General features: G+C 34.9%; 1 protein-coding gene across 1 annotated transcript in view; it reads left to right on the top strand.

Moving 5' to 3' along the window:
• Positions 1 to 11,883, top strand: part of PDCL2 (phosducin-like 2) — a 19,712-nt gene extending 7,829 nt beyond the window's left edge. The window contains exons 4-5 of the mRNA XM_014548470.1: positions 7,937 to 8,145; positions 11,704 to 11,883. Of these exons, the coding sequence (XP_014403956.1) occupies positions 7,937 to 8,145; positions 11,704 to 11,858 (364 nt within the window). The 3' untranslated portion in view covers positions 11,859 to 11,883. The remainder of the gene's footprint in view (positions 1 to 7,936; positions 8,146 to 11,703) is intronic.
• Positions 11,884 to 12,957: the final 1,074 nt, after the last annotated feature.

Genomic DNA, 12,957 nt, shown 5'->3' with positions numbered 1-12,957 from the left:
TTGGCTTCCTCCGTCACTGAAGCAAGCAAGCATCCTGTTCGCTTCAAGCTGCCTGGCTGCCGGCCGCCATCTTGGCTGGCAGTTAATTTGCATATCGCCCTGATTAGCCAATGGGAAGGGTAGCGGAGGTACGGCTAATTACCATGTTTCTCTTTTATTAGATAGGATATATTTTTTAATTGAATCCAATCAATGCTCAGGCAGTGCATTTGAATATATCATATCTCTTGTCTCTTTTAACAGAACAATTTCCTTGCATGTCCCTGTTCCCCCAGTTAGTTTTAGAGTACCTAGTTGTACTAAGTATAATCCATATGTCCTCCTGTCTCATCAGCCTGGTATAATGATAATTGCGAAGAGTGGACTTTCCCCAAGTCTCTGTCAAAGAGGAGCTGCAACCTCCCAGTTTCACAAATCTCTCATAGAAACAGCACCTCTAGTGTTAGGTCCCAAGCCCTCTCTCTGCTTGGGCTCTAACCTGATCCAGGATCGGAGACCGGGGCAGTAGCCCTTGTTGTCCTTATTTCATTCTCTGAATAAAAAATATCTTCTTTCTTCAGGTCCTCAGAGAAATTCTATACAGAGCAAGTTAGAGCCCTGCTGTTTACCAGCTCACCAGTTCCTCTGACAAATTTTGATAGGAATCATACCCCATAAAAGAAGACATTAATTTTACTGTAACTAAAATGCTTGGTAAATAATTTTTTAATAGTTTAAAAATAATAATTTCCAATTTATCCTATTCCACTTATCTGGCTAACCCAATTTGGAGATTTGCTGATGTGGGTCCTTCACAAATAAGTATATGAAATAGCAACATTTACAATACTAAGATTTGTGTGTCATAAATGTTATATACTGAAGTGGTACACTGAATGTTTCTCCTGAAACCCATTATGATAAGCAGAATAGATGTTGGTTCTGAATTACCATACCCTGGTATAAAATTATTTTAATGGTTATTTCTAGATAAATTACTGGTTTTGACCAATAATTTTCAAAAACTTATAGAAGAGGTTGAATGAGTTTTAGTGTCAGGTTTCAAACTGCCATGTGCTTTGATGGACTTAAAGTCTAAGGATCCATTTTTATAATACTTTAAGTATCTGTGAGCTCAGAAGTTCTTTTGGGCAATATAATAAAGTTACGTAAAATATTAGTTTTCTTTTTTTAAAATATATTTTATTGTTTTTTTACAGAGGAAGGGAGAGGGATAGAGAGTTAGAAACATCAATGAGGGAGAAACATTGATCAGCTGCCTCCTGCATACCTCCTACTGGGGATGTGCCCGCAACCCAGGTACATGCCCTTGACCGGGATCGAACCCGGGACCCTTGAGTCCGCAGGCCGACGCTCTATCCACTGAGCCAAACCAGCTAGGGCATAATATTCTTTATAATAGTTATAATTTAATATTATAAAATGAAGCATAACTAATAAGTTTGTATTTCTAGCTGCCTTTTGTAACTCTAGGAGGGTAAGAGTTTGTTTTTTAACTAGGTTCCTAAGTTTTATAATTTTAATACTTTTTTGCCACTAAATTTCTAGAACTGGGCCCATTCCTTATCCAAGTGAAGACTCAGCCTACATAGAGTACCTTAGAGGGATCTAACTAACCCTGGGCCACTGACCCTAGTGGCTCAGCGTAAAATTAGCTTTGCTTCTGATTTTATGAAATCTTATATCTGTGCCCAAATTCTGACTTTGGCGGGGTAGGAGGAGGAACTTCTGTATTATTCTTATACCTAACTGCATATCTTGAATCTCGCATACCATAACTATACTCTTCACTTGTTTTCTGATGTTAGAGGTCTCCTTAATATTTTATAATTCTCATGGAGTTTAATTCTGGCCCCCAAACCCCAAATCCACATTTGTTCCCCTACCACTTGCTATCATAACTGTCTTCAAGGAGCTACTGTCTCCTTGTACCACAGTCTGTTATGCCATACTCTCTTAATTCCATACTCTTCACTGCCACCACCAGTGCCCGCCTGCCTTCTGCCAGTCACACCACTCACTTCATTGTGTTTATTATACCACTGACTCAGCTCTCATTCTGATAGTAATGATAAAAGTAACCTAAACTTGATATTAGTGAATTAAGTTCACCTATTTGAGGAAAACCAAAACTTATAAAGTCAATTTATGGCAATTTTGTTTGGAAAATTAATATTTAAGTTAGGCAGTACATGCATTTCTAATGTTACTTTTAGTAGGCCACTCATTAAAATAAAGCAGTGTCTACATTTGTAGCAGGTTAAAATTACCAAAAGAATTCTGAAGTGTAAATGAAACATATAGTCATTTAACTTGTTAGCCTCTTGCTCCATAAATTGATATATAACATCAATTATCTTAAGAGTATTTCTGAAGATTTTGTAGGTGTTAGAGATGCAGAGGTATATATAAGGCATCTATCTCTGCCATTAAAGAAATTTCAGTACACTAGAGAAGAGACAATTAAATGTAGTAATAAAGTCTTTTGTGTGCTTTGGTTGAGTTCTATAGAGTGAGGGCACTGAAGAGGGAGTAGTTAAGTTCTACCCTGGTGCTGTCCTCAAAAAATAAGAAAAGATCCCCCAAGTTTACAGAGGTGGAGGAAGTAGACAGGCTGAATTGGATATTTTAGGTGGAGTGTACAGCTTGAACAAAGATACATAAATAAGAGACATCATCTTGCTTTGGAGTGCTTTAAGTAATATGATAGCGGGCAGAGAATAATGCTGGAGAGACAGGCAGAAGCCAGAACATGAAGAACCTTGAAAGCTACACTGAGGAGCCCAGACTTTATCATGAAGGCAGTGAGAGCTGTTGAAGGATTTTAAGCTTGAGGGAAGGGCAGTTGTTACATGATGAGATTTTCATACTGAGGTCCCTTTGTCAGCAGGGTCAAGGATGAATTTGGAGAACTAAGCCTGGAAACAGACCATTCAGGGCAATCTGACATAGCTCAGATAAGAAAGAAAAGGAGTAAGGCAGTGGAGAAAGAGAGGAGAGGCTAGGTATGAGATAAGGAGGTAGAATCAATCTAATCAACATTAGATGTTGTAGAAGAAAAGGCGATTTTTGGCCTGGGTGCAAGACTAAGAAAATAAAGACAATGCATTATGGTATAGTTTAGATGAGAAAAGCTAAGGGGGACTCCGATGAGCAGCCCATGGGCCAGTATAAAGATTAGTAAATGAATGTATGTTTGTATATGTCAGATGAAGATAAAGATTTTTGTGTGTGTGTAATTCTCCGCTTTGAAGTATTTTTTAACCTTTTGACCTCCACCCATTTCTCCCAACCTCCATCCTCCACCTCTGGCAACCACCAATCTGTTTTTTGTATCTGTGAGCTGCTTTTTGTTGTTTTGTTTTGTTTTTAGATTCCACATTTAAGAGAGATCTTAAGGTACTTGTCTTTCTTTCATATAGCATAAAGCCCTCAAGGTTTGTCCATGTTGTTGCAAATGGAAATATTTCATTCTTTTTTTATGGCTGAATAGTATTACATTGTGTGTATATATATAACAGTTTCTTTATTTGTTCATGAACTGATGGACACTTAGGTTGTTTCCATATCTTGGCTATTGTAAATAATACTGCAATGAACGTAGGGGTACATTTTTTTTAATCTAGTGTTTTCATTTTCTCAAATTAAAAACCCAGAAGTGGAATTGCTGAATCATATGGTAGTTCTATGTCTAATTTATGAAGAACCTCCATACTGTTTTCCATAGTGACTGTATCAAATTACATTCCCACCAACATGGTTTCCTTTTCTCCACATCCTTGCCAACACTTGTTATTTCTTGTATTTTTTGTAACAGTCATTCTAACAGGTGAAGTGATTACTCATTGTGGTTTTTATTTGCATTTCCCTGATAACTAATGATGTGGAACATCTTTTCATAGGCTTGTTGGCCATCTGTATGTCTTCTTTGGGAAAATACCTATTTAGATCTTTGACCCATTTTTTAATTGCTTGTTGTATTTTTGCTATTGAATTGTATGAGTTCTTTATATATTTTGGATATTAGCCCCTTATCAGATATATGAGTTGAAAATATTTTCTCCTATTCAGTCGATTGACTTTTCATTTTGTTGATGGTTCTTTTGCTTTGCTTTTTAGTAGAATGTAGTCCCATTTATTTATTTGTGTTTTTGTTGTTTTTGCTTCTGGTTTCAGGTTAAAAAAATAATTGGCAGGACCTATGTCAAAGAGCTTACTGCTTGTTTTCCTCGAGGAGTTCTATGGTTTTAGGTCCTATGTTCAAGTCTTTAATCCATTTTGAGTTAATTTTTGTCTAAGGTGTAAGATAGTGGTCAAATGTCATTCTTTTAAATGTGGCTGTCCAGTTTTCCCAGCACTATTTATTGAACAGATTGTCCTTTCCCCATTGTATTTTCTTGGCTGGTTGTTTTGTCATAAAATAATAGACCATATATGTATGGGTTTAATTCTGGGCTCTTTATTCTGTTCCACTGTATCTGTTTTTATGCCAATACCACATTATTTTAATTACTATAGCTCTGTGGTATAGTTTTAAATCAGGGAGTGTGATGCCTCTTGCTTTGTTCTTTCTCAAGATTGCTTTGGCTATTCAGGTATTTTTTGTGGTTCTATACAAATTTTAGGATTATTTGTTCTATTTTTTTGAAAAATGTCATTGGAATTTTGATAGGGATTGCACTGAATCTGTATATTGCTTTGGGTAGTATGGACATGTTAACAAAATTGATTTTCCCAATCCATTAGCATGGAATATCTTTCCATTTATTTGCTCTTTTCTTCAATTTCCTTCATTAATGTAGTTTTCAATACATATATCTTTCTTCTCATTGGTTAAGATTATTTCTAGTTATTTTTTATGCAATTGTATAAGGGATTGTTTTCTTTATCTTTCTGATAGTTTGTTAGTGTACAGAAATGCAGCAGATTTTTATATATTGATTTTGTATCCTTCAACTTTACTGAATTTCTTTTTTAGTTCTAATAGTTTTTTGATGGAGTCTTTTGGGTTTTCTACATATAATATCACCTGCAAGTAGTGATACTTCTATTTCTTTCTTTCCATTTTGGTTGCCTTCCATTTCTTTTTCTTGCCTAGTTGCTCTGGTTGGGACTTCTCATACCCTGTTGATTAAAAGTGGTGAGAGTGGGCATCCTTGTCTTATTCCTGATCTTACAGGAGAGGCTTTCAGCTTTTCACCATTGAGTAGGATGTTAGCTGTGGGCTTGTCATATATTGCCTTTATAATGTTGACATACATTTTTTTTTGCACACACTTTGTTGAAATTTGTGAAACAAGTTTAGTAAAAATATATTGAGAATAATATATAAAATTCCTCTCCCAGACGTTGATTAGAACTTAGTGCATTTTTTACACTTAAAAATAATTTTTATTTATTTATTATTATTTTTTAATTTCTTTATTAAGGTATTACATATGTGTCCTTATCCCCCCAAACCCCCACTCATGCCCTCACCCCCCTGTTGTCTGTGTCCACTGGTTATGCTTATATGTATGCATACAAGTCCTTTGGTTGCTCTCTCCCCCTTACCCCCACCCTCCCCTACCTTCCCTCTGAGGTTTGACGGTCTGATCAATGCTTCTGTTTCTGGATCTGTTTTTGTTCATCAGTTTATGTTGTTCATTATATTCCATAAATGAGTGAGATCATGTGATCTTTCTCTAACTGGCTTATTTCACTTAGAACTTAGTGCATTTTCATTGATTTCCATTATCAGGGTTTGTTTAAATGGAACAAAAACTCAAATACATGCAAAGCAATTTGAGTGCAGAAATCTGTATTTTTCTCTGATCATTTACATTTTTCTGGCCCACATCTAACCATCATTTTTTTCTTAGTAACTTTTATCAAGTTTTCATGAAGCATGCATTTGATTTTCACAACAACTAAAATGATTTTTCTTGTCCCACAAACAGAAAGAGCACACAAAAGTCTAGAAGGGTCTTCATCTGCCTGGAGCATGCAGCGTGCCCTGGCATGAGTCACTCAGTAAGTGAGCTTAGACTATGGGTGTGACAGGTTTTAGGAGTTGAAAATACTAAAGGGAAATAGGATGCTTCTATGATATCATGAAAGAGGTTAATTAAACATTGAATATTATTTTTAAAAATATTTTTTGAAAAGACATACAAAGGGAGTCCAAGAGAAAAAACTAATTTTATCTGTTCAAAGGAGCTTTCCCTGATCAACATAGTTTACACTAATCTTTTTCTTCTCATACACTATTTCAAATATAATCCATATGAATGATGGGGAAATGAGTACAAAGACAAAAAGGAAAGCTACACTTCTAGCAAATTTAGGTTTATTAAAAGAAAATAGAGGAGAAAGATTAGATTTTTGTTTTAGTTGTTAAGAGAGGAGGGGAAATGAAGTTCATTAACTGTATATATCAAAATGGATAAGATTGCCCAGAGAGTGTGTCTGAACTGATAAGAGGGTTCAGAACACAATCCCAAGGAACATGTATGTTTGAGGCATAGATAGGAGAAGGTAGTCAAAGAAATAAAAAGGAAATCAATAGAAAGTATTTTCCCAGGAGCCAAATAAGAGGGCCTTTCAAGAATGGAAGTGAACAGAACATATAGATTTTTATTTTCTTTTTCATCTGGGCTGTGAACAGAAGGAGAGAGAGTAGTTATTAGAAGGGGACAGAGAGTTGTAAGGGAATTTTAAAAAATTTACTGACTTGAATGTGTTTATGTAAAGTGGAGAAGGAAAGATTGAGAAAATAGGAAAGGAGGGAAGCAGAATAACAGAGAAAAGTCCCATAGGAAATGCAAGAAGTATGGGATGAATAGAGGACTAGCTTTGAAACATTTTAATAAAGCTGTGAGTGAATGATAGACTGGGAGAAAAGGGATAAATGGAGGTAATTGGAGATAAGTGATAAAGCAGGAAAAATCACAGGATTTGGTTACACTTCCAATCAATTTTAAATTTCTAATGAGGAATAGTTCTGGATTAAGGAGAACAGAATGTGGTATGGAGTGGGATGTCAAGGAAAAGTGTGGGTGATGTTTGTTAGAGTCAAGAAAAACAAGGAAGTTGGAGATAAGGAGTTTTGGATTTGATAATCTCATGTGAAAATAAACCTTTGATGGTGATAAGAGTTGGAATTCCTTTGTTTCAATTCTGAACTGCCATGGGTTCCCTAGAAGTGTCATTTTTTTTCTCTCTCTTATTTATATATATAAAAGCCTAAGCAACCAAATGACCAAACAACAGGTTGACCGGTTGCTATGACGTGCACTGGCCACCAGGGGGCAGACACTCAACGCAGGAGCTGCCCCCTGGTGGTCAGTGTGCTCCCACAGAGGGAGCGCTGCTCGGCTGACTGACGGGCGCCAGATGCCAGGCTCACAGACGCAAGCCTTTCCCACCTCCATGACAGCTCTACCAAACGGCTGTGACAGGCACAGTGGGGCCAGCTGCACAGCGCCTGGCCCGGGCTCAGGCTCGTGCTCCTCCCCAGCCACCTGCCACTTCATGCACTACTACATCCCTGCAGGGATCAAGCTGAAACCGGCAGTCTGACATCCCCTGAAGGGTCCCAGATTGTGAGAGGGCACAGGCCAGGCTGAGGGACCCCACCGATGCACGAATCTGTCCACTGTGCCTCTAGTGTCATATAAAGTAGGAACTGGCTTGATTAAACTGATGCTAAGTCAGATGTGGTTAGCCTTAGTTAGGCCTCAAATTCCCATGGTAGCTAGCTTTATTCCCAGGCTGTTTGGTGTTTATAATGAAAATCAGAGGACTGAAGGTAACAATAGAGGACAATACTGATACGGGCTTATTAAAAGAATATCTAAAGATATATTTTTGCTATGGAGATGTTTCACTTATTTTATTAGACTGAGATGAGTAGTTTGTTTTTTAAAGATCATGTATGTACTGTTTCTCTTTTTAGCATACCAATGTGTTTGTTGGTTAATCAGCATCTTAGTCTTCTAGCAAGAAAGTTTCCAGAAACTAAATTTACAAAAGCCATCGTGAATAGCTGTATTCAACACTACCATGATAATTGCTTACCAACAATTTTTGTTTATAAAAACGGTCAGATAGAAGGCAAATTCATTGGAATTATAGAATGTGGAGGAATAAATCTCAAGCTAGAAGGTAATTATATTATTTTTAAAATTTGTTTGAAAAAAAAGAGGTGAAACTTCACTAAATTAACAAATATCATGAAAGTTTATTTCCATAAGATTGCTTTCCTTTTCTTCCAGTATTCCTCTAGATTAATTTCCTATAATAATATTCTTATCATAACACCCAATTCCTTAAGTCCTTATTGGTTCCTTGTCTCAAATAAGTTAAAAATTCGGAATCTTCTGCCTGAGAATTTCAGCCCATTTATCTAACTGTGTTTCTCAATGCTTTCCAGTTTCTGTGCAGCCAGGCTGGACTTCAACCACTACCCCAGACACACTCATTTGTTCCTTTATATTTTGTTTCATACTCTTTCCCTGTGCCCCAAATAACCTACTCTTTATTCTTGCTTCCAAATCCTATTCCCTCATGGGTCTCCTAGTTTTCCATTTAACCCATGATATGATTTTGGACCAATTCATAATCTGTCTTCCTGTTCTCTATTGAATTTCTATAGCATGTATTCTCTATACAACTAACTTTTAACTTATCCACATACTATCTGATTTTGTTGGTTAATTAATTCCCTTTGAATTTTGTCTCCCTAATAAGCACAAGGACCATATATCCTATTATTTTCTTTTTCATAGTACATAACACAGGACTTGATATTTCTACCTTCCTTAATGATTTTTACTTCCTGACTTAGTTCTGAGGCCATATCCTTCATCAAGTTATTACTTGGAACTGCATTAATTTCATATTATACAAATCTTTTTCTCTTACCGTTGTGTTAAAGCCATTGTGAATGGTTGTTTTTAACAGCTAGTTTATCCACTCTTTAGTTCCCTTAAAACTGTTTTTGGCCTTACTGAGGCCTCCAATACCTTAATTGTTCCTGAATTACCCGCTTTCCTTCTCCTAGTCTCTAGGGCTCTCTTTGTTTTATCACCCTGTTTTTTTCAGCTTGGACCTCATTCCTTTACTTATTTTTTTTTAAATAATAGGAAAAACAATAATATAGCACTCATTTATGTAATTACCAAAAATAACAAATGTGAACATTTGTTCATGTTTGCTTCAGCTATTTTGTTAAATTGCTGAAATAAACTTTACAGATATAGTTGAAGTTACCTATATTTCCATTCCTAGTACCATTCCCTCCTTTCCTCCCTAGAGACAATCACTATCATGAATAATGTGTTATCTGGTCCAGGCTTTTTTACTAGTATATTAAAAATATTTTTAGCCCTAGCTGGTTTGACTCAGTGGATAGAGCGTCAGTCAGCCTGCTGACTGAAGGGTCCCTGGTTTGATTCCAGTCAAGGGCACATGCCTGGGTTGCAGGCTTGATCCCCAGTAGGGGGCATGCAGGAGGCAGCCAATCAATGATTCTCTCTCATCATTGATGTTTCTCTCTCTTTCTCCCTCTCCCTTCCTCTCAGAAATCAATAAAAATATTTAAAAATATTTTTAAATTGCCATAAAATATACATAATATGAAATTTACCATCTTAAACATTTTTAAATATATAATGCAGTATTATTTACTACAGTTACCATGATATACATTATATACCCAGGACTTTATTTTGTAAATAAGTAAGTTATTTAACCATTTTCAAGTATAGAGTTCAGTGGCATTGTGTGCATTCACATTATTGTGCTACCACCACCATTATCCATCTCTAGAATACTTTCATCTTGCATAACTGAAACTCTATACCAATTAAACAGTAACTCCCCACTCCCCTCTCCCTGTAGCCCCTGGCCACTACCATTCTACTTCCTGACTCTGAATTTGACTACTCTCAGTACTTCGTATAAGTGCATCATACAGTATTCTTTAATGTCCTCAATGTTCATCCATGTTGTAGCATGTATCAGAATTTCCTTCCTATTTAAGGCTGCATAATACTGCATTGTGTTTTTATACCATATTTTGCTTACCCATTTATCTGTTGATGGACACTTGAGTTGCCTTTATCTTTTGGTTATTGAGAATGATGCTGCTATGAACATGATGTACAAATAATCAGTTCTAGTCCCTGTTTTCAATTCTTTTGGGTATATACTTGGAAGTAGAATTGCTGAGTCATACGGTAATTCTGTTATAATTTTTTGAGCAACAGCATACTGTTTTCCATACTAACTACACCATTTTATACTCCTACCAACAGTGTGCAAGAATTCAAGTGTCCCACATTCTTACCAACACTTGTTATTTTCTGTTTTTTTTTGTTTTGTTTTGTTTTGTTTTTATTGTAGCCATCTTAATGTGTGTGGGGTATTTTCCCTACTGATTTAAATGTTTCCTATGTTATTTTTTATGGTTCAAAAATACTTTAGTTTGTTTCTGACATCTCTACTATTTGCTTATCTCTGAATCAATATAGGATGGTCTTAGCTTTATAACAATCTAGTTGTCTCTCGTAGGCCAAGTCTTTTTCAAAATTTCATATAAATGTTAGAATCAGTCAAGTTCTGTGAAAAATCCTGTGATTATTTATTAGAGTAATTGTTAGAGACATCATATCCTAATTACAGTGGATATTTCTATCCACGAATGAGATATCTCTTGTCACTTATTTAGGTCTTTTATAATTTTCCTCATAAATATAACATATATATATGTTATATATTTGTAATGTAATATATTTTGTAATTTTCCTTAAAAGTGCATTTTGTAATTTTTCTCATATTCTGTTCATCTACTCAGTACTGAGGAATAAAATTGACAAAATGGTGAATTTGTAGGAATAGGGGAATTTGGGGTTATCAAGTCAATTCTTTACAGTTTTTCTCTTGGATATATTTTGGTATTTCATATTTTTGTTGAAATTTTTTCATTAAAGTTTTCAAATTTATTGGCATTAGTGTTTTCATAAGTAGTCTCAGAGCTTTAAAATCTTTACTTTGGTTATGTCCCATGTCAATTCTTGGTATTATTTGTTTTTTTCCCCCTTTTCTTATCACGATTTTTGTGTGAGGTGTGTCTATTAGTCTTTTCAAGCCACCAGCTTTTTATTTTGTTGGTCACCTCTACTTACTTTGTTTTCCTACTTTGTTGAGTGTTTTCTTTCTGTATATCCCTCTTTCTGATTTTCTTGGGTTTACTTTATTGTTCTTTTTTTAGCTTCTTGATTTGAACTTTCAAACAACTTATTTTCAATCATTTTAAAATAAAAATTGTAACCAAAATTTCTTATGCTACACTAGTTTGCCATGTAGCAATTGCACTGTGCAATATTACAATAAGGACTGGGAAAATTTTTATGGATGTAATGTCTATTACGGTTTGCGATAGTATTTCTCTCTAGTTCTCAGTGATTTAAATGTGACCAAGCCTTCTGTACTTTGTCACAAAAAGCGGGTTTTCCAGGTGACTATTTTGGTGAGTGTCAAAATAAGAATTTATGGTGTATTACTGTCAATTCATTTTGAATTAAAATATGTATATTGCAGCAAAAATATACCCTTTTCACATTAATTTTATTAGAATCAACTCTTTTCATATAGATGAGAAATTCTTCTTTTCATTTTTCTAAGATTTTAATCTAATTTAATGATGGGTTATTATTGCAGAACTTGAATGGAAGTTAGCAGAAGTTGGAGCAATACAGACTGATTTGGAAGAAAACCCCAAAAAAGGAATTATAGATGTGATGGTATCTTCAATAAGAAACACTTCTATTTATGATGACACTGATAGTTCAAACAGTGATGACAATACCAAATAGAGAGAAATAGTTAATAAATAGCTTTAAAGTGTTTATGTACTGAATGTTTTATTTGTCACTGCCTTTATAATCAGAGATCAGAAAATTTATAGATTTATTGTCAGTTTCATGTTAGAATTATAGCTTAGACATCATTTCAAAAACTTTCAGGTATTTCAGAAATTGCCTCTAACAAAACCAGAATGTATACTGAATCCTTAAATTATTTTTCTCTGGCTTATCCTTTTTCTGAACCACTTTGGACAAAAATGATGATATTACAAGTCCTCTGAATGAGAATGATGAAAGAGAACCATGAAATTTCATTTAATTTATAGTAATAAATTTTAAAGTCTATTATTTAGGGGCCTTGAGTGTAAATACTTAAATTTGTGACCATATGCTTTTTCTTTGAAATTTCTCACTTATTAAAAAAATTAACCACTCAATATAAAAATGCAACTTAAACATTCTAAAAAGTACATAAGAAACACATCCACTTATTATTATTGTTTTAATATTTCTATTATTAAGTTCTAAAATGAATAAATATTGTCATTAATAGACTATATAATCATTAGAACTATATGACATGTAAATTTATAAATCAGGAGAAAGGAGAAAAACATATTTTGAAGTTTACCTATGTTTTAATAGTAATACCAGAATAAATCATCAACAGAAAACATATAATATTAGGATACTGCAGAAGGCCTGCAGGATGTTTTAATTTGGTTTAATAATGAACACCATTTTTATTTCTTTTTACTTTTTATTTTTGTTAATCCTCACCTGAGGATATTTTTCCCATTGATTTTTTAGGGATAGTGGAAGGGAGGGAGGGGAGAGAGAGAGAGAGAGGAGAAAGAGAGAAACATTGATGTGAGAGAGACATATCAATTGGTTGCCTTCTGCACAGGCCCCGAACAGGGCCAGAGATGGAAACTGCAACCCAGGTACTTGCCCTTAACTGGGAATTGAACCTGTGACCCTTCAGTGTGTAGACCAATGCTCTAACCATTAAGAAACACAGATTTAAGTAAGGTAATTATAATGCATTTCAGCGGGTAGGGTAACATCAAATGGTCTAACTTTGGAAAGAATTAGGAAGACCCCTTTC

Source organism: Myotis brandtii, unplaced genomic scaffold (genome assembly GCF_000412655.1).
Source record: "Myotis brandtii unplaced genomic scaffold, ASM41265v1 scaffold51, whole genome shotgun sequence".
NCBI classification, from domain to species: domain Eukaryota; kingdom Metazoa; phylum Chordata; class Mammalia; order Chiroptera; family Vespertilionidae; genus Myotis; species Myotis brandtii.
This window is presented reverse-complemented; position numbering and strand designations above follow the sequence as displayed.